This window comes from Lepisosteus platostomus, chromosome 10, assembly GCF_059453375.1.
Source record: "Lepisosteus platostomus isolate fLepPlt1 chromosome 10, fLepPlt1.hap1, whole genome shotgun sequence".
Lineage (NCBI taxonomy): Eukaryota > Metazoa > Chordata > Actinopteri > Semionotiformes > Lepisosteidae > Lepisosteus > Lepisosteus platostomus.
In genome coordinates this window covers 39767866-39787220 of record NC_142620.1, presented here as the reverse complement: position 1 = coordinate 39787220, position 19355 = coordinate 39767866, and the positions used below count along the sequence as shown (strand labels likewise).

Sequence of the window (19355 nt, the reverse complement as noted above, 5' to 3'; positions counted from 1 at the left end):
ATCAGGAGGAAACCCTTGCGAACATGGGTTGAAGATATAAACAGGTCAGGAATTGATCCTAGGTCCCAAGCTCTGCAATGCAGCAATGCTAACCACCATGCTCCTGTGCAGTAGTTAAATATTAATGAAACAAACCAACATCTTTTTTGTTTTTCACTGAACAATTAAAGGGCAATCAAACTTCCAATGGAGTCTACAGTTTGCTATATATACATAGAGAGTATGTACAGTATTTATAACCAAAAGGCTTTAAATAAAATGCTTGACAGCTTGAGGTTCTGAGATGCTGCAAGGGACTTCATGACTGTTCAAATATAAATTTTGTGTGATTTCTCATTCTTTTTGTTTTACTTGGCATAGAACACAGCTCAGTCCCTGAACAAGATAGGATTGCATATGTGTATGTACTGTATGTGTAAGAAGAATTTCTAGTTTACATCTATCATTTAGAAAGTATGGACAGCCCAGAATAAAATCCCCTGTTGTACCTGTCAAAGAAAGTTACAAAACATGAAAGCTGCTGCTAACTCCAAATGTATCTGTTCATGTAGCCCATGCTGGTGGAATATTATTGCAAAAATGTCATCGGCTGGCTTATCAGCAGCTTCACACAGTTATAAAAAAAAAACTCTAAAGCTGACAAAGGTTTAAATTAACATTTTTAATTAGACTGTCAAAACTGTCTTAATGTACTATAAATTGAATGACCTATTTTTACAATACTGTGTGGGGTAAGTATTTTTTGAAGTTGTAAGGGAGGTCTGATTTTTTTCTTAGTTCTTTAAGCATGAAAAATACATGTATGTCTTAAACAGTGTCTAAATAGGAGATGACCTCAGCTTTTGTAGTTGCAAAACCTGATATCCATGTCCCTAAATTGTTTATTCTTGAAAGATGACACTTAACTTTGCAGTAGTAACTAGTCTGGTGATGTGCCTCTTGGGTTGGTATCACTTATTAATAGCAGAAAAAGATTAAAGGTTATAGAACTATAGTAACTCTAACGTGATAAGATAAGATCTACTCCAGCCTCAGTGACAACAGCATAAGATAACAGATGAGCTAAGACATAAGCTGCCCTATACAGAGTTTTACTTAAAAGAATGAAAAAGGTTTTAAATTCACTTTCAAATGAAGAAGCATTTTGTAACAACTAACTAAAAAGCAGACTATCTCTTAATCTCCTGGTCCTAAACATGTACATGTAAGTAAAAAATAAAGCATACATATAGGGATGCAAAGGCAAATGCATTGATGTGATTTGTGCATTATTCAAGAAATATGCAATATGGAGCAAAGGACTATCATTTATAATTCTTTCTGCTGTATGTTCTTTAGAACTATCAAGCACAATTCATTGATTTGTCTTAGATGATCTTGCATCAATTATTTTGAATTACTGAGGACAAGAACACAAACTGTACTAAAAGGACACAAGGACTTCTGAACCACTTTCTGCATTTACAGTATTCATATTCATACTATATTATTCACAATATTTCTGTAATTTCTACACAGACAGCAAAATGTAAGACAGCGTCCTGAAAACAAAATGATATTCTGATAAACAATTAGATAATTTTGTGAATCAGATTAGATTGGTCACACCACTGTCAACACATTTTTGATGGAACACCTTATGATGCTTTGTGATTCTACACGATTGGGGAAGTGCCTTGTCACTATTCTTATGCTTAGTATTATAATCACATTACTTCATCCGTCCTTTTTCACCTTTGTCACCAAATGGGTCAATAGGGTAGCTCTGATCTGTTTGCTGACAAACCCACTTGCTGGGGTCAACTGAGACGGGCCTGGAAGTGAAATTACCACATTCCTTTCCAGGGAGACCAGGTTATGAGAATAACCCATCATCTCTTTCAGACAGGATTTATTCATTACCTTTTGGGGAATTTACTATAAATTAAATGACCTAATTTTACTAAAGTCACCAGGCAGTTGATAATGCATAATTTTAGTATCAACAACTACCTGGCTATGTCAAAGCATAGTCTCAATTATTCACTTAGCACGGTGATACTTGAACAGTGCCATCCCTACCAAGGACTGGGCACGGCAGGTGATCAGGCAGTGAAGTTCCAGTCCCTGAGACACAGGGCCAGAAAGTCTTGAAAGTCATTGCCCAGTTGAGGTGAAACAGAAGGAGGACCTTTCAACTGCAACTCCAGCACAACCATGTCCCATGAGAGCGCCATTAGGCTACAGTATGTGGCTGCTAAAGTACAGTATGAGAAACTGTGTGACTAAAAAGTGGGACAGACTCACTCTGCATGCTGTCATGGCAGACCAAAATAGGATGAGATGTTTTATTAGCCATATACTGTAGAATTTCTTGCATTAGGAATTTGTCTTTCTCGCATACCACAGCTTGCTCCTATAAGACACACAGACAGAGAGGTGCTTGGGGTCAGAGTGCAGGGTTAGCCATTATACAGCACCCCTGGAGCAGTTGGGGTTAAGGGCCTTGCTCAGGAGCCCAACAGAGTAGGATTCCTCTGCCAGCCACAGGATTTGAACCAGCAACTTTCCAACCACATGCACAGATCCTTAGCCACAGCACCACCGCTCCACCCCTGCCAGGCTGCCAATCTCCCAAGTAGACTCTCCTGTGAACTCCTCCAGTGTTACAGCCTGTAAGCATTTTAATTCAGATTCCATATGCCTTGAGAGACTGGGTTTGTACAGTGTGCATTAAAACAGTTAATTGTACCATTCAAAAACACCAGTCTTAGGTTTTCTACACATATTTATGTTGCTTTGGTTTTCTCAGTGGACATACAGTATACAGTATATGACCATAAAAAAAACTAATTTCTCTTTTGGTGTTGCTGCTTCTCTCTGACAAGACTAACATTCGCTACATGCTGTTTTCAGAATAATCAGTTTTTCTACATTACTGATTTTTCCAGCCACATCAGACTTACAGTCTGGTGAGCAGCTCCTCCAAACTCCAAACAGTATTATCCCTGGACAAACACAAAAGCTTAACTGTTAAAGAGTTGCCCTCTTTCACCAAGACTCTAATGTCTGGATTCAATTCTCATAAAAATGTTCTAGGACCGTAATTTTCTATATCACCACTTCATAAGCTCCGAACCAGCTGCATGTGTGCCCAAAATAAATTTTGCAATAAATTCAGCAAGGTGCTTATTCTAGTAATTATCATGGTAAGCCTGAGCTTGTCCTGAAATTGCAGGTCAGGACATAGAACAAATGACTGTTCTCATGGATGGGACACTAGTTCTTTGCAGGGATACCGAATAAGGGACCATTTAGAATAGGTAATCATAGCTAACCAGTGTATTTTGGGAGATGGGAGCAATAGTTGCCTGAGGGAAACAGCAGCCTAGAGCTGTGAGACAGTAACATTAAGAGGCATACAATGTGCCATCCTAGGTTCTGCACTCGTAAATGTTAAAAAATACCAACACTATACAAACTACAATACCATAAGTTACCACAGATGTTAAAGTCAGGACAGGTCAAGTTTCTCACTTTAATGTAAAGTTTTCTCATTGCTTTCAACAGAGTTGCTGCAATGTACCATTCAGTTGACCCTTTATAAATCTGTGTCCCAAAAGCTGTCATTCTCTTCACAAGCCTGGCCTTATAGCACATCTGTCATTTGCTGAACCTTGATGTCAATCTCTACCATTTCCTGCACAGTTGGCATGTCCAGCTTCCAGTGGAATATCCAGAGGAGTTATTATTACTGCAGATTGAAGCCATGGAAGGAATTCAGTTCACCTCATTATAGAAGATCAAATGTACTGTATGTAATTGTGTTCTGTATATTGAAATGCAAAGCTGCAGTAGATGTCAGGTATGGCTTTATATTAAATCTTCCTTTCTGAAATCTTTGGAGATTGAAAATGCACAACCTAATAAATTCAACTTTCAAATAATTTTGTAATTTAAGAAAAAAAAAGAAAAACAGATGGAAAAAAGTACTAATAATTTTAGAATGACTTTGCTCTTTTTTTCAAATCCTTTCCCCCTGAAATATTACTTGCCTCTGCTGAAACAGAAGAGAATAAACTTATGGAAGTACATTGTAAATGTATATTAGAATGCTGAAATGCCCATAAATTAAAATCAAATGAAAAATTCTGTGAAATTCATATTAAAATGTTATCAACATTTAAATGTATTTCAGGTATATACTTTATTAAAGATCTAAAAGTAGGGAGTTATCCCGGTGTCCGGGCCAAATTTCCTCCTTCGTACCATGGCCTCCAAATTGTCCCATGTATGACTGCGCTCATTGCTTGCAGGGTAGGCTCCGGCTTCCCATATTGGTATAAAGGCAAATTACATGACACGACATGACTGATATTTATTGATATGGAGTTATATGATAGAGGTTAATTAAAAATGTTTTAGAAAAGTAATGCAGTGCTTGCCAATTTTCATTTTAAGTTTTATAACAAGTAAGGTTTTTAGGTTTTTCAAAAAATACCCTCAAGGAATATGTATTGGTGGAGTTGTGATTCCAAACATACAGTATATTAAGACATACTGTATCTTTGTGGGGGAAGTTTTTTTTTAATTACCACACTTAATGTCCTTAAAAAACATTGAAGACAACTTTTTTTTAGATCTTGCAGTAAAGACACCTAATTTTCAGCACGTGGGGGTTATATTGTGACAAAGTATTCTCTGTATTTGAATTTTCTTGGCCTTTGTAACATCGGACCTTTGACACACTGACCCCAGGTTTGTCACAACAATTACTGAACAGCCAATCATTCAGATGTCTGTGCAGACATCAAAAAAATGTTTCAAAGGGAAAAGGGTATGCTATCACACACATGGCTTCTTTGCAGCATTGTAGCATTAAAGTACATTGTTTCATAATATTATGGAAAACTCCGTTGAAATGATGGCTTATGATCAGAAACTAGCTGATCAATGATGGTTTTCATTGGTAAAAAAATGGTGGCCTTCAATCAATCCCCAAATGTCCTTATTCCAGCAGCACATTTAACAGCATCACATTTGTTGTAATAGATCTGACAAGTCTTTGATTTAGAAGCTCTCAGAGGTCGCGGATGGTGTACCATTTCACATAGTTTATGCTGCTAGGGAAAGTGGAAACAGGCTTTCTCTTGCAGCTAGCATGACAATGAATGCAGAGATCATCAGCTAATTGCAACCAATTGCCATAAAGATGATAAGGTAGAAAAACGTTCTCTAAAACTTGTGTTGTCAAGTAAAACTAATAGCTTGTCTTGTGTCCTTGAACAGTATAATGAGTTAGCAGGCCATTTTACAAAATTACAAAGCCTGAGTGGCAGGGCTGCTCTCTCAGGTTTCCTGGTTGAGTGCTGAGCGAAGAGTATTGTCACCTTTGCATGACATTGCTGGAACATATTCTAAGACAGCTAAAAGGACTCAGCAAAATGATTAATATACAACAAGCAAACTCCCCTAAGATTGTAAGAACAATTTGTTTCATTTTCTTTTCCCAGGGGAGATTCTGAAAGGTTGGCAAATTGCTCTGCTGCTGAAGTTTATTGCTTGGTCTAGAAAATCCATCCCCAGCATCAAATTCAGACATCAAAACCTTCTAATTTTATGCAATGCTTTGACACCCCTTGCTGTGAAAAGATGTAGCCTAATTAAAAATTTGATATAAGCCCAGATGTTTAATCAAGAATCACTTTGTCATAGGAGGCATCCTCAATTAATATCCCCCAGCAAAGCCCCCCTCGCACCATTTCAGAGAGCTAATAATAATGTAAATACTATTTCAGCTACAGGAGTACGTCCTGCAAAGACTATGAATTTCAAATCCGAAAATTAGAACATATTAGATGCATGTGCCATTTAGTGATAACACCTCAGTTTAGAAAAAAAACCAAAATGAACACTTGTGTTTGAACATCTGCTCTTAGAACACTTTTGCCTGCTTTACAAAGACCGAGAAAGATGGAGAATAGTTCTGAGTGTTATGAAATGAAAGGAAGCTGCTATGCAATATTTTAATGTGGTTTTCCCTTAAGATTCGTGTAAGCAGTTCTTTGAGATTAGTCTTGCTATAGGAGTTCCACAGTATTTGCTGCCTGTCACAGGTTTTTGACAAAATGCAGACTCACTTCTGCACGGAATTAAAAAATAACGCCAATAGAGAGTCCAGATAACAGTTTTTTGCATAACACCACAACAGAGGTTATAAATGGCACAGAGATGGTAATACAAAATCAAGTGAAAATGTGGTATTCCCATCATCCAAAAGCAACTACAATGAAGCATGTCAGTACATTGCATTGCTATGCCTATATTACAATGGTCATGGGTTACTGGGAGCAAGAGAAGGAACTGCAGCCAGAGCTCCAGTGAACTTACATAAGTTTTTATTCTTAGAAAGAAAGGGTATGTTCATATTGCCCCTTTATCTTTTTGTCTTGTGAATAAGACAGATAAATTATCTGAAGTGTCTATAAAGGAGAGAAAACATATTTTGCACAATACTTGATGAGATTGTCAGTACTGACCATCTCCACATGATTTTGAGAATATGAGTGAAAAGGCTTTTTTGTCTTTGTGCTCCGTGGGGTGGCCGTTAAGGCAGCTGTCATTGGAACTTGAATTGTAAGCGGACTTTGGTTTGGTTCAGCCACCTAGGGAATCCTATGAGGTTTATTCCATTGTATAAGATGGGAGTGATCATTGCAAATGTGTGCGTGTGGGTTAAATGCACACATTTGCAAGTGTGAGTAGCACAGCATACTGGTGCAGCCAATGCTCATTAGTAGTGTCTTTTACAACTGCTGAGACAGAAAAAAGAGAGGCAACACACAGGAAGATCAGAGAAGATCACACAGAGAAACACCCACTGCTACATATCAGTAGGGAGAGAGACTGATTTAACAAGAGTGTCTGGACAGAGCCACCTGGTAGATGGTAAAGTAGTAGTACACTTGGCTGTGGCTTTGTCAAGGGTGCTGATACAGGGCAGCATTAGTATCCTTGGCCATAACATGATCACCTGCATAGGACTGTACTGCAACTACTAGTGGTTACTAAGTATAGGTTAAATTCCCAGTGGATAAAATTCCAGTGGAAGGGACTAGCTGTTACCTGCTCAAAAGACTAATGTAGGTGAGACGTCAGTGTCCAGTAATTCGAAAGGCTAATGAAGGTGATGGGAGGAGCTGCTTATCCCCAAAATCCCAAAAGTGAGGGAGGAATTCAAAGGGTTAAATACTATTGGTTATCTTTCAGCGTACTATTGGTTCAAGTCCAAAATCATCCAAAATGTTAGGTAGAGATTAAGGGAGAATGACAGAGTATAGTTTTTCTTCTAAATTGGACTTGCTCAAGGTTTTTCATTATAAACACCAGAAATGGTTTAGGGTTGTCAGGGCATCAGGAAACTGTGGTGACTGACTGTGGTGAATGCACGATATGCAGTGAGGAGGCAGTTAGTGATCCCCTCAGTTTGAAGATGACGAACGAGAGTTGGTGGGGAACTGCAATGTGTAAGCCCTCGCGGTGCATGTTGTGGGAGCAGGGAGGTCTTCTCGGACTGGTCACCTCAAATAAATAGCCGTGGCCATAATGGGTTTCTGAGAGTTTCCCCCGGAGGGGGTTATACACTTAAATAAAACGTTTGGTGGTTTACGATTACAGACTGATTAGTTTTGTTTCCAAGTTACATGGTTACAGGCTGATGGTTATGTATTTATAGATCGGGTTACACGGTTATACGGGTGATAAGTCATGGTTCACAGGTTTTGTTAGTGGGTGTGTTCTTATGTTGTGGTGAGTAACCCCATAGTGTGTGTCCTGCGATGTGCTAATGTCCCATCCAGGGTACATCCTGCCTTACATCTATTACATATTGGGAAAGCCCCCCGCACCCCTATGACTCTGTATTGGATAAAGAGGTTAGAAAATGGATGGAAGGTTGGGTTGGTGGTTTATGGGTTACTATCCCTGTTCTTTGGTTTATGGCTTAGGATTATGGTTATAACAAAACTCCGTATAGGATCCTTTGAATCTCCGAGAGTCACTTCTGGCTGGGTCTCCAATACTGGAGAGAGCATGCTCTGGGTTTTTGGTGAAAGGACTACAAGTTACAGTCTCCCCAGAGTAGCAAAACAATGGGGTCATAAATGGAATCTCAGTCTTGAGTCGGCAAAAATGCCCCCAAAATGAAATTTATGTACTTAAGTTATGAAACCACATGTCACAGGCCATCATGGGACTCATGCCAGTGATAAGCAAATAAGTTACCATAAGGAACATTTAGAAAATTACAGCTTATCTCCACATTTTGTATGTGGAATACAAACCACAATTACTCAACTCAATAACTCATTACAATAATGCAGTGGATTCTCTTATTATGATAGTTTCATAATACAGAAGCAGAGTGCACTTCAGGTATAATGTTTTGTTGTTGCAAAAAAAAAGTATTTTTGAACCATAGACACAAAGTTGTTGTTTTGTGAAACACTTTTTTTTTAAATGGCCTCACCTTATTTGTAACCTTTCCCATTTATTTGTTCTGTAAAATAGAGGAGGTCTTCTACCCAGGTGTTCTGGTCAGTTTTTCATTGCTCGTAGCTAATTGATCAAAAGATGTCATCCACCCATTTCTTCAGAGAACCCTAGGCAACAACTTCAATGACATGTAAGGCTCCCTTCTCTGTGGCTGGAGGCCTAGATGGAACCCCAGAAGAAATTGTGTCAGCAGTGAGGGTACAGGAGGGCTGAAGTGCTCCATTGTTTCAAGCAGTTCCAGAATGGCTATACAGACCCAGAGATATACCACACAAGTCACTGGAGCTGAGACATTTTGCTACATTTGCTACCACTGTGGACACTTAAACTGCAGGTGGGGACCCCTATGGTAGGTGTAACTGGGGCCAATATGACTTTGGTTTCCCTATTTAAGGCATAAAGTTATAGCCTCAGACCCAGATTTTGCAAGCCCTATGTCATTACTACCCCCTGAGATTAATGTCCTTTTGGAGCGCATTCTGAGTGAGTGGTGGAGTTTGATGGGGCTGCCTAGACCATCCATCTAAGCATTGTAATGGACACTTAGTACTAAAGACAGTGGTTGAAACTGCAGATAAGGGTCATATTGATCTAATTAACATGTACTGTAGGTACAATTTAAAGCCTTGGTTTGTATGATCAGATTAATTCTTACTTGGTCATCTTTAATTAAGTACTGTCTTCCTTTAGAGTTTATACTGCACATCTGTGTATTGATCAAGACTAACTGCTACAATATTATAATATCCTTTGTTCCTGAACAATAAGCTTGTCATCATTTAAATGAACCAGCAGGAGACATTCACAAGTACATATACATTTAAACTAAACACTTGTCAGTAATGCATGACTGTCATTAATGTATCATTAGAAACAACAGAAGCAAATAGTGCATAGGCTGTAAAAATGACTGTTTTGCTACATCCCTGTAACATGCAATAGAAATACTGTAGGCTGTTGAATCCAATAAACCTTCTACTGAGAGAATTTGACACATTTAGGTAACAGAATCTTTCTCTGATAAAGTTGGATCAGATGAAGAGCCATAGCATTACTGGGACTTAAATTATCATGCCTTGCAGATGTCTTTGGAAAGATACACTTGGTGCTGCAAATGTGTTAATGCAGGACAAGGTTTTTCATGCAGTTTCTTAGCAACTATAGTACTTCACTGCATTATGAAAAATATAGAGCAATGCTGATGTTAGAAACCAATTCTTTAGTACTTTGGAGCATATTAAAACAGAAAAGTACATTTTGATTATGACATGTTTAAGTCATGTTTTTTTTTCTTCAGAACTGTATTACATTTCTTGCCAGCACATGTTGTTAGTAAACAGATTTTTTGTCACTGGGTCAGGATAAACAAAAATGCAGTTGGAGGTATCTAAGTAAAAATAACTGGTTATTATTCTGTTAAAAATAGCTCCTTGGGACATGTCATCAATATAAGATGGCATCATTTAAGAAGCCACAGCTATAGTGAGCTGTTGGTTTGATGATCTACAACTGTGACTGGTCCTATTGATTCTGTCATCTACTGTAAGTGTGTCAAATTCTCTCAGTAGTAGGTTCATTGAATTCAACAGCCTATAGTATTTCTATTGCATGCTACAGGGATGTAGCAAGACTGTCATTTTTACAGCCTATGCACTATTTACTTCTGTTGTTTCCAAAGACTGCAGTATGTTTCTTGCAAACCATGGAAAGAGAAGGACAATCGCTTTTCCTGAAACTATGCATGTCAATGGAGAATTATCCCAACCTGCATGAATGTTTTGTGTGCATGTGTGTCTTTGTGTGTGCTCATGTTTGTGTGCATGTGTGTCCATATTGGTGTGCCAGAGATGTTGGCAGAGGCAGGGCAGCTGGTGTAGGCCCAGCACTACTAAGGTGTATGGAAGGGCGTTTTTTGTGCTGCTATAATTCTTGTGATGCTGTCAGCCTGTCAAAGCTGCAAAGCCTGGAAATATACAGCTGGAAGGAGTCTACACCATCCACTGGGGCCAGTGTCTGCCGACTTTCATATAGTAGAAGCTGATGGCTGCAATTGCCTGTGATGCAGTAGGGCTAGACAGCAGGGCAGCTGTAGGCTCCGTCAATCTGTGTGACTGTGGATGGTGTGTGAGTGCAATGCTGAGTGACACAGTCACCCTGAGAATGTAGTGGAGGAGTAAAATATTTATCTGGCAGGGGTCCGGTCAATCCGTTGGACCCCAGGGAGCTCTGAGACCCCATATTCTGCAGACTGTATACCTCAGAGAATGTTGGCTACAAATCACCTGTGAAGTAGATTGGGTGGCCAATGTGGTGGCTGTGAGATATAGAAACCCATGTGTTTGAGTGTTATAATGAATGGTGTTGGAGACTATAATCCTCCATGCAGGGGAACAGTGGCTGTGATCTATAATAGGTTCCATAATAAGGACAAATGGTATGCCATAAAAAGAGGATATGCCAGGGTCCAGTGTAAGGTGTACAGTGAGCCAGCCGTGTGGAATGCATGCCCTGATGGTCAGTTGGACTTCCTGTCCTCTCATGCCCAGGTGAATGCAAATGTGGGTGAAGAGAACATGAAGAGGAACTGAAAGCAGCTCTGTCCTGTACAGCAGTGGTTCTCAAACTTTTTGGACCAAGTACCACGCCAGATCAAACCAAAGCATCCAAGTACCACCTACAAGTCATCTTCTCTTAGGAGCCACAGAAAAACTCAAGGACCAACATTAGCGTGCACGCACACACACTCACACACACACATATAATAAAAATAGCACTGAGCACTTACCATTTCAGTAAGATCCTGTTTAGTCGAGCAAAGCAGATGTGAATTCATTGGTTGAGCCTTGATACAATTAACAACTTTGACAGCAGAGTCTAACAGATTTTAAATCCTCAGGCATTTTCTTTACTGCCAAGGCCCTACGGTGAATGCTGTAGTGCGTCCACTTCATATCTGGAGCAACCTCGCTAATCCGTACAACTACACAGCTACAGTATGTCTGCCTGTTATCGCTCTAGCACAAACTCCGACGCATTTTTTCCAGTCGATGTCATTCTCTTCGATAAATTCATTCAGAAGCTGAAATACGTGCTCTCCTGTAGTTCTTGTTGGTAGCAGCTTACAGAACAGAAAGTCCTCATGGGACGTGCCCTCAAACTAACATCCAACGTAAACGAGCAAATTGGCCAAATCAACGGCATCTATAGACTCATCTAATTGCAGTGAAAAGCATCGGCTCATCTTCATGTGCTCTATCAACATACTTTTGACATCATCCGCCATATCAATAGTTCTACGAGTGATTGTGTCATTCGAAAGGGGCAGGTTTTTCTCCACACATAATACGTCAGCTCTTTTGCCAACGGTAAACAAAGTTCTTCACAAATTGTGTGGGGCTTACCTGCTTTAACAATTCCCAAGCTTGCATTTTTCTCCGTTTCCGTTTCAGGAGTCCATCTCAGAAGTTAAAAGAAGTTCTTATTTCATGCACATGGGAGCGGAACACAAGACGCTCTGTGTATTTTTCTCAAAATAACCTAGCACAGTACTTAATTATTTTTCTGTTATCTATCACGCTTTCCTGTGCCTACAAGATTGTCATTGTTTCAAAATCCCGCACATTCTCCTACCTCCCTATTTGCTGGAAATAACTTTTTTAAATACGATTGGCCTTCCTATACAAAAATAGAATTACATAGTAGCTCTTGTGTCCACTCAAGTATTAACGCACGCTGTATTGTAGTACGTACTGTAGGCTGCGTATTTGACACATAAACTCATTTTATTAAAATAGAAAATATGAAAACCCATCCCAATTTTTCAGTGCACACAACAAATTTCCAGGGTCATCTGGCGTACCACTTGGGGGCGCTCTATCTACCAGCAGTGGTATGCATACCACAGTTTGAGAACCACAGCACAGCTGTACTGTAAAAGGACCAGGGGTTTCCTGTCTGCTGCTGGCTCTCTGACACAAACTCAGCCTGGACAAACTTGAGAAGATGCAGCTACAGAGTGCTTGAGACACAGGCTGGCCGAATTGTAACTAGAAGCACTGGTAGCTGCGGGATCACTGTGAGCATTTTCAAAGAAAATTGTGAGTATACTGTTTGAGGGTGGTGAAGGTGCGAAGTGTGAAAGAAATAAAAGCAAAATTGGGCGGTACAGTGGCACAGTGGTTAGCCTCACAGCACTGGGGCCCTGCGTTCAATTCCAGACCTAGGGTGCTGTCTGCATGGAGTTTATATGTTCTTCCTGTGTTCACTTCCTCCAGGTACAGTACTGCAGTTCCATCCCACAATCCAAAAATACAGTATATTGGCTTTGGTGTGAGCGTTTGCCCTGCAATGGAATGGCATCCCATCAAAGGTGTACTCACCCTTGCTCCTGTTGAAGGGGTTAGAAAATGTATGGATGGGAAGGATAAAAAGAAAAGTGTGAGATAGTATTTTGAGAGGGATCCAAGAGCTCATGTACTGTATATATTTGCCCACAATGAGCTCACCCAGTGGGGTTGAACCTGTATCTATTACACTTTTATTTCCACAATTTGATTGAGTCTTATTTATTCACACTTGACTGGAAAATAAAATATTGTATTGTATGTTTTTCTTATTTAAAATATGAAAAATTGACCTCATTGGTTACATTTAAAGACTTAAGAATTCTGTGATTGAAGGATTTAATCTATGCTAATACTTTGTAAAATATACCCAGTAAAATGCATCCTAATTGTGAATTTGTGTAAATGTGTTATTAATTAATTACATTTTAATTACATTTTGTCAGTACAAATTAATTTTAATAAGTATTTTGTATATACACCTGCTCCATTTAGGATTATTATTTGATACATTAATAGAATTTATGTTAAATAAAGATACTGTCATTTAGTTTAGTTTATTTTGAATAAAGCTGTATATGATCAAAATGTTCTATTATCATGCACATTTTATATAGAAAAAAAAAAGAAAGCTAATCTTAAATACTCATTCACCACACATTTATAATGCAAACGTATATCTTTAATTTGTCCTGATAACGATTGTTCAGTTTAATTCTGCAGAGCACAGAACATTAATAACAGAACAAGGCTGTAATTACAAACATTATTTTTGTGTTGCAAAAATAATGAGAACAAGAAAATAATCATTGCCCCCAACTGTTACAAAACTGAAGGTGATAGAATTACAAAATAAGTGGTAATTACATATAAAGATCAATTAAGAACTGAGTCCTAACACCAGCTTGCTAGTGTCTTGTTAAATTCAGGGATTGGCAAGAGCATGTTTTTTTTATCCTCTGGCACAACTGTATAATATAGTAATAGCTAAGATAGTTTAAACAGAAAAAATCTAATAATTTATTTAATAAAAACATATACAGGAACACAACACACAGCAGTTATACTATGACTAGAGATCTACAGGTCTGTGAGTTCCAGAGCCCTTCCTATAGGTATATACAGTAGATAAAATTCCAGAATCCTGCTCCTATAATCTTAATACACAAAATCATCACAAGCCAAAAAGGGAAATAAATCATATTAAATAAAAAATAGACCCTAACCAGGACTAAATCCCCTTCACTAAACAGGTGCTTACAAGTGGATGGGAGCAAAATTCATTGTTTGAAATAAGGCATCAGTGAAACAGTAGAGGTATTTTTAGCCTACTGACTCCACCATGTAGGAAATCAGAATTTTCTAGAATATACTGCATTTCACAAGGAATGACGGCAGCCGAAAGCTTGGGAGAAATTAGAATCATTTATTGAGATGTGGAGATTTGGCGTAACCCGCTTGGCTGAGGGCCGAACTCCCGGCCGTTGGACGGGGAGGATAGGACCCCCCAAAAGAACCAAGCGGGACCCCCAGTCACCAGTGCAGAAAAAAACAAAACCAAAAACCAAATGATTATTAAACTAATTCAGCCGAGGAGAGAAAGTGCCTGCTTGAGGGTACCGGGGTTAGTTTTGATGTATGCATGATAAACCTCGGAGGACCAACGGCCGAGTTGTTTGATGAGATATTCGGGGATGCCTTGGCGAGCGGCAGAGGACGCGGCCCCTGATCTGAAGGAGTGCCCAGAGAATTGTTCAGGGGGGTAGCCGGCGGTTAGAAGGATGTCGGAGAGGTGAGAGAGGAACCAGTTGCGGGTCACGATACGGCCCTTCTCGTTTACGAACAGAGGGTCAGTAGGCAAAGCTCCGGCAGAGGTGCGAAGATGTGCGTAATGGGATAGAGGCTCGTATGAGCTTACGTATGAACAGAGTTTGAAATAATAGATGAGAGTGCCGGACCCGAGTTGGTCGGTTTTGCTTTTCTTGAGATAGAAGGTCAGTGTATTGGAAGATAAGATGGAGATGTCGGATAAGCAGGGTTGAGAAGAGGGATCGAAGGATGAGGAAGCAGCGGTAATTTCAGAGCATCTTAGGAAGCCGAGGAAGGCTAACAAGAATAAAGATTCGAGAGTGCGGTCGACCCAGGGTGAGTGGTAACCCGACCTGAGAACGTAGATGCAGGATTCGAGGATGTCCGAAGTAAGTGGTGTGCGTTGGTTCGGAAGTGTTTTTTCAAGCCGCTGAAAGCCTTTAAGCAGGAGACTAATTTGAGGGTGGATAAGGGAGGGACAGGTCGTGCCGAAAAGGAGTTTATGGAAGAAGTGGATGCCGCACAGGTATACTTTGGTGGTGGATGCTCGCACCTCGAGTGAGTTTCTACAATAGCAAACAAAGGATGATACAGTGAGAATATCGAAAGAAGGGAATTTTATGTTCGTGGAGAGGTGGAAGGATTGGAAGCCCTTCCAGGCAGTCCAGTAAGAGTTGAGAGTTCGAGGGGCAATCCCTAAGAGGATAGTTTGCTGGGCCAGCTGGACGTAGTGATGGAAAGGATGATTCAGAGGAACGTGAGTTCTGAATAGGGAGGTACTGTGCATGGGTTCGGTCTTGCATCTGGTGCCAAGTTCCTGAATTTCTGAAATTGAAAGCGAGAGAGAGAGTCGGCTATCTCATTAAGGTGACCTGGAACGTGAGCAGCTACGAGGACGAATTGATGTGTGAGAGAAATCCATTTAAGGCGGCGGAAAAATTTCATGATAGATCGGGATGAAGACCTTCCTTTGTTGATTATATGGACTACTGCATAGTTGCCCGAATGGATAAGGACGGATTTTTGTTTCCAATTGTGGCCCCAAAGAGAAGCTGCAACGACAATTGGAAATATTTCGAACAGGGCCAATGACTGGTCGGCGAGAGGGATCAAAGAGAATTCAGGAGGCCAAGAGGCCGCAAACCATTGGCCTTTGTAATAGCCTCCAAAACCGACTGAGGGGGATGCGTCTGTGAAAAGATCCTCGGCGTCGGAGAGGAGGTCATCATAGAAGAGAGATATGCCATTCCAGTTGGCCAAGAAAAGCTGCCAAAGCCTGAGCTCGGATTTGCAGTAGGCTGAAAGGCTTACGTGGTGGTAAGAAGAGGACACGGAAGAGGCGAGGTCGAGAAGGTAGGAGATGAATGACCGTCCTTGGGGAATGATACGCAAGGCGTAATTGAGGTGGCAGAGCAGAGAGAGAAGTTCCCTCTTTGTGCAAGATTTGGCGGAAGAATAGGTAGAGATATACGCCTGGATCCTGTCGATCTTGTCGCGAGGCAGGGAGGCAGAGAAATTGATGGAATTGAGGGTGATCCCGAGGAATTGGATTATATGGGAGGGACCGGTTGTTTTGTCTGTGGCGAGAGGTACCCCTAGTTTCCCAAAAACGGAAGTAAGTGTGGAAGAGGCTCTTGCGGGTGGGGCGTGAGGAAAATCTATGGTAAGGAAATCGTCGAGAAGGTGGACGAGAAAAGGGAGCCTATAGTTATTCAAGAGGATCCAGCAGAGAGCTTCGGCTAAGGTATCGAAAATTTTTGGGCTACTCCTGCATACGAAAGTAAGGCGGACTACGAAGAAGAACTTGTTCCGCCAATGAACTCCAAAGAGGTGCCAGAAGTCTGGATCGATAGGCATAACTTTAAAGGCACTGGAGATGTCGGCCTTAGCGAGCCAGGCACCCGGACCTGCGATTTTGATGAGAGAAATGGCATGGTCGATTGTGGCATTGTGGAGGGAGTAGTCTGAACTGGGAATGAGGCTATTGAGACTTGGCACGTGGAAGTTATGGGGGGCTGACAAGTTGATTATAAGGCGTTTTTTACCGGAATACTTACGGACCACTATACCGATGGGACTGATGCGGAGAATGGGGGAGAGTCAAGTGGGCTGATCATGAAACTGTTCTCGACTTCAGATGCTAACAAGGAATCAACGGACTGGGGATCGGCGGTGGCAGATTGCAAATTTTTGCAAAAGACGGGGGAAGAAGGAAGTGTGCACAGGCCTGGTGAGAATCCGAAGGAAAGGCCGTCGAGTAAGATGTGGGTGGAAGAGGGGTCGGGGTGACGGAGCAGTTCGGAAGCAAGAGCGGGGATATCGATTGGGGTAGACAGAAAAGCCAGTAGTCATTTGGGAATGCTGAAGGTGGAGCTAGCATGGAAAGGCCGGCGGGGGCAGGCGGAGCGAGCATGAGCTTCGCCGCAGAAGCTGCAAATGTGGAGGAAGCGACAAAGGGAAGAGGTGCATGTCGAGGAATTGAAGTTGTTGCAAATTTGTTGACCTCTGATCATCACGATGGGGCGACCGCGAACGTCTCTGGACAGGGAAGGTTTGAAGAAGACCTGGCGGGAGAATTGATGCTGAGGGGGAGAAGGGGCAGAGTCGGGGTTGGGCTTGTGGACTGTATTTGGGCAAAGATTTGATGAATGTGTCCAAGAGGAACAGAAGTCGCAGGAAAGAGCTCTGATGCCGGCGAAAGTGCGGCATTAAAGCTCAATGTTGAGGGCTCCCCAGTAGGTGCGCTGGTTACATTGGAGTAGGCGGGCAGTGGAATTGGCCGAGAACTGCTTGTGGTAGTCGTAGAACAGGGAGCCCTCGAAATGGACAGATAGATCGAGGATGATGTGCATGTAATCGTCGAGTTCCTGATGACGTTCAGGAAAGGCGGAGCACATGATGTCGCGAAAAATGCTGAAAGCCAAGCAGAAGTCGGAAATTCGAAGGACTGAAGTAGAGTGAGGGTCAGAAGATTTGAGAGTAACGGAAATCGAGCTGCAGTCGACTGTTCTGGAATCTGGAATTGTAAGTGGAGGAAGAGAGAAGGTGAGCTAGATTGACGTCCGCACCTCATAGAATTTGCTGCCGGAGTGAAAAGGAAATGGGAGGAGGACTAAACTTTAGTGCGTTAGGAGGAGGTGGGAGAGGAACGGCTGTTCGGAGAGAAAAGTCCTTAGTAAAGGGGAGATTGGAATCCAGGGCCGAAGGCATGGGATGACTGATGCCGTGTTGGACACCAGCGATGGGAGAAGATGAGGAGGGGAGAAGAGCGGAAAGCAGATTGTGGTAGGAGGGGTTAGACGGATCTGGGGCCTGAAGCTCATTGGCTTGGGATATGGAAGCCGAAGGCTGTTGAGCAGGAATTGAAGCAGGGGCAAAGGCTGCGTGAAGGACTGAGGAGGCTGCCGAGTCGTCTTGGACGCCAGGGGGTGGGGGAGGGTAAGAGCCGCCTGCTGGCTGAGCTGGTGGTCGTTTACCGGATGGCCTTTGGGCCATGGAGACCGCAGCAGGGGCCGAAAGAAAAGAAACCGGGGCCGAAGGCACCAAACTGGCGGAGCTTGAGCCGTGTTGGACTCCGGAGGTAGAGACAGAAGAGAGTGCAGAAATTAGATTAAGCAGAGAAGGGGGTTGGGGAGGGGCATGAGCTTGGGGCCTTAGACCCGGCAGCAAGGAGTTTAGGGAAGGAGGCTGGGTGGAAGAGGCTAGGTGCGGTTATTCAGCAGAGGAATGGATTGGTTGGGGAAGAGACACAGACACGGATATATCAGGACAAGACAAGACAGAAGACGCGACAGGCAGAGGCGCGGACGGCCTCGGTGTCCTCACGTTGGGATGAGTGGCGGCGGCGTGGGTGATGTCATCGGAGGGCGCCAGGGGAAGCTGTGTAGCTGATGTTTCCTTTGTGTAGACTGTGGTTAAGTACAGGGAAAACAGGGCTTTTTTGGAAGCGTTTCTTTTAAAACGGACTCCATGTTTTCTAAGTATCCTCTGGAGGCTTGCTACGGTCCAGTTGGAAATCGCGAGAGATGATCCAGGAGAAGGGGGAGCCGATGTGAGTGAAGCGCGGTGGCTGGGACATCCTCGAGAGAAGCGGGGGTTATTTGGAGACTTTGCCGTGGAGGGACGGGAAGGCTGGGTTTGTGATGAGAGAGGGACTACGACGGCGGAACGCAGTCTTCGGCGAGGAGTTGAATCTTGTGAGGACTGGCTGGGAGATGAGCGGCACTGATGTGGCACGGCGGGTGAAGGAGGCGATGAGACGGAGGTAAGGGGAGCAGGGGGGGAAGACTGGACGAGAGGGGTAGGAGAGTCTCCTGTGCTGCAGAAAAGGTCTTCATCGGAGCAGCGAATTTGCAGATCCATGAGAAGGGAGAATGGATTCGAGCTAGGCGAAAACGAACCATGCAGAAAACGAACGGGGAAGAGGAGAGGGTGACGTTTGATATATATGAAGACCGGTTGCTTTCGTCAGGATTAGTGGGAATTGCGGCAGCTGTGTCGAATGAGCTCGGCTGCTTTCATTCCTCCTGAACTTTCATTAAAAACTCCATATAACAGAAAGGTCTCTTAAAGAATAAGGCTCAGAGTCCAGTATTCTTTTAGCATTCAGATTACATGTACAGAATCCATTTCAAGTCTTAAGAGAGAGGTGTTCTCACATAGCACAAGCTT

The 19355-nt window shown here is 42.1% G+C and overlaps 1 protein-coding gene across 1 annotated transcript; it reads right to left on the bottom strand.

The window, feature by feature from the left end:
• Positions 1 to 14281: 14281 nt before the first annotated feature.
• Positions 14282 to 17581, bottom strand: LOC148653699 (uncharacterized). The gene is made up of 3 exons (XM_088647357.1): positions 17437 to 17581; positions 16886 to 17114; positions 14282 to 16761 (listed from the first exon to the last, which is right to left on the bottom strand). The coding sequence occupies exons 1-3, from the start codon at positions 17579 to 17581 to the stop codon at positions 15432 to 15434; spliced, it is 1704 nt and encodes a 567-aa protein (XP_088503483.1). The 3' UTR covers positions 14282 to 15431.
• Positions 17582 to 19355: the final 1774 nt, after the last annotated feature.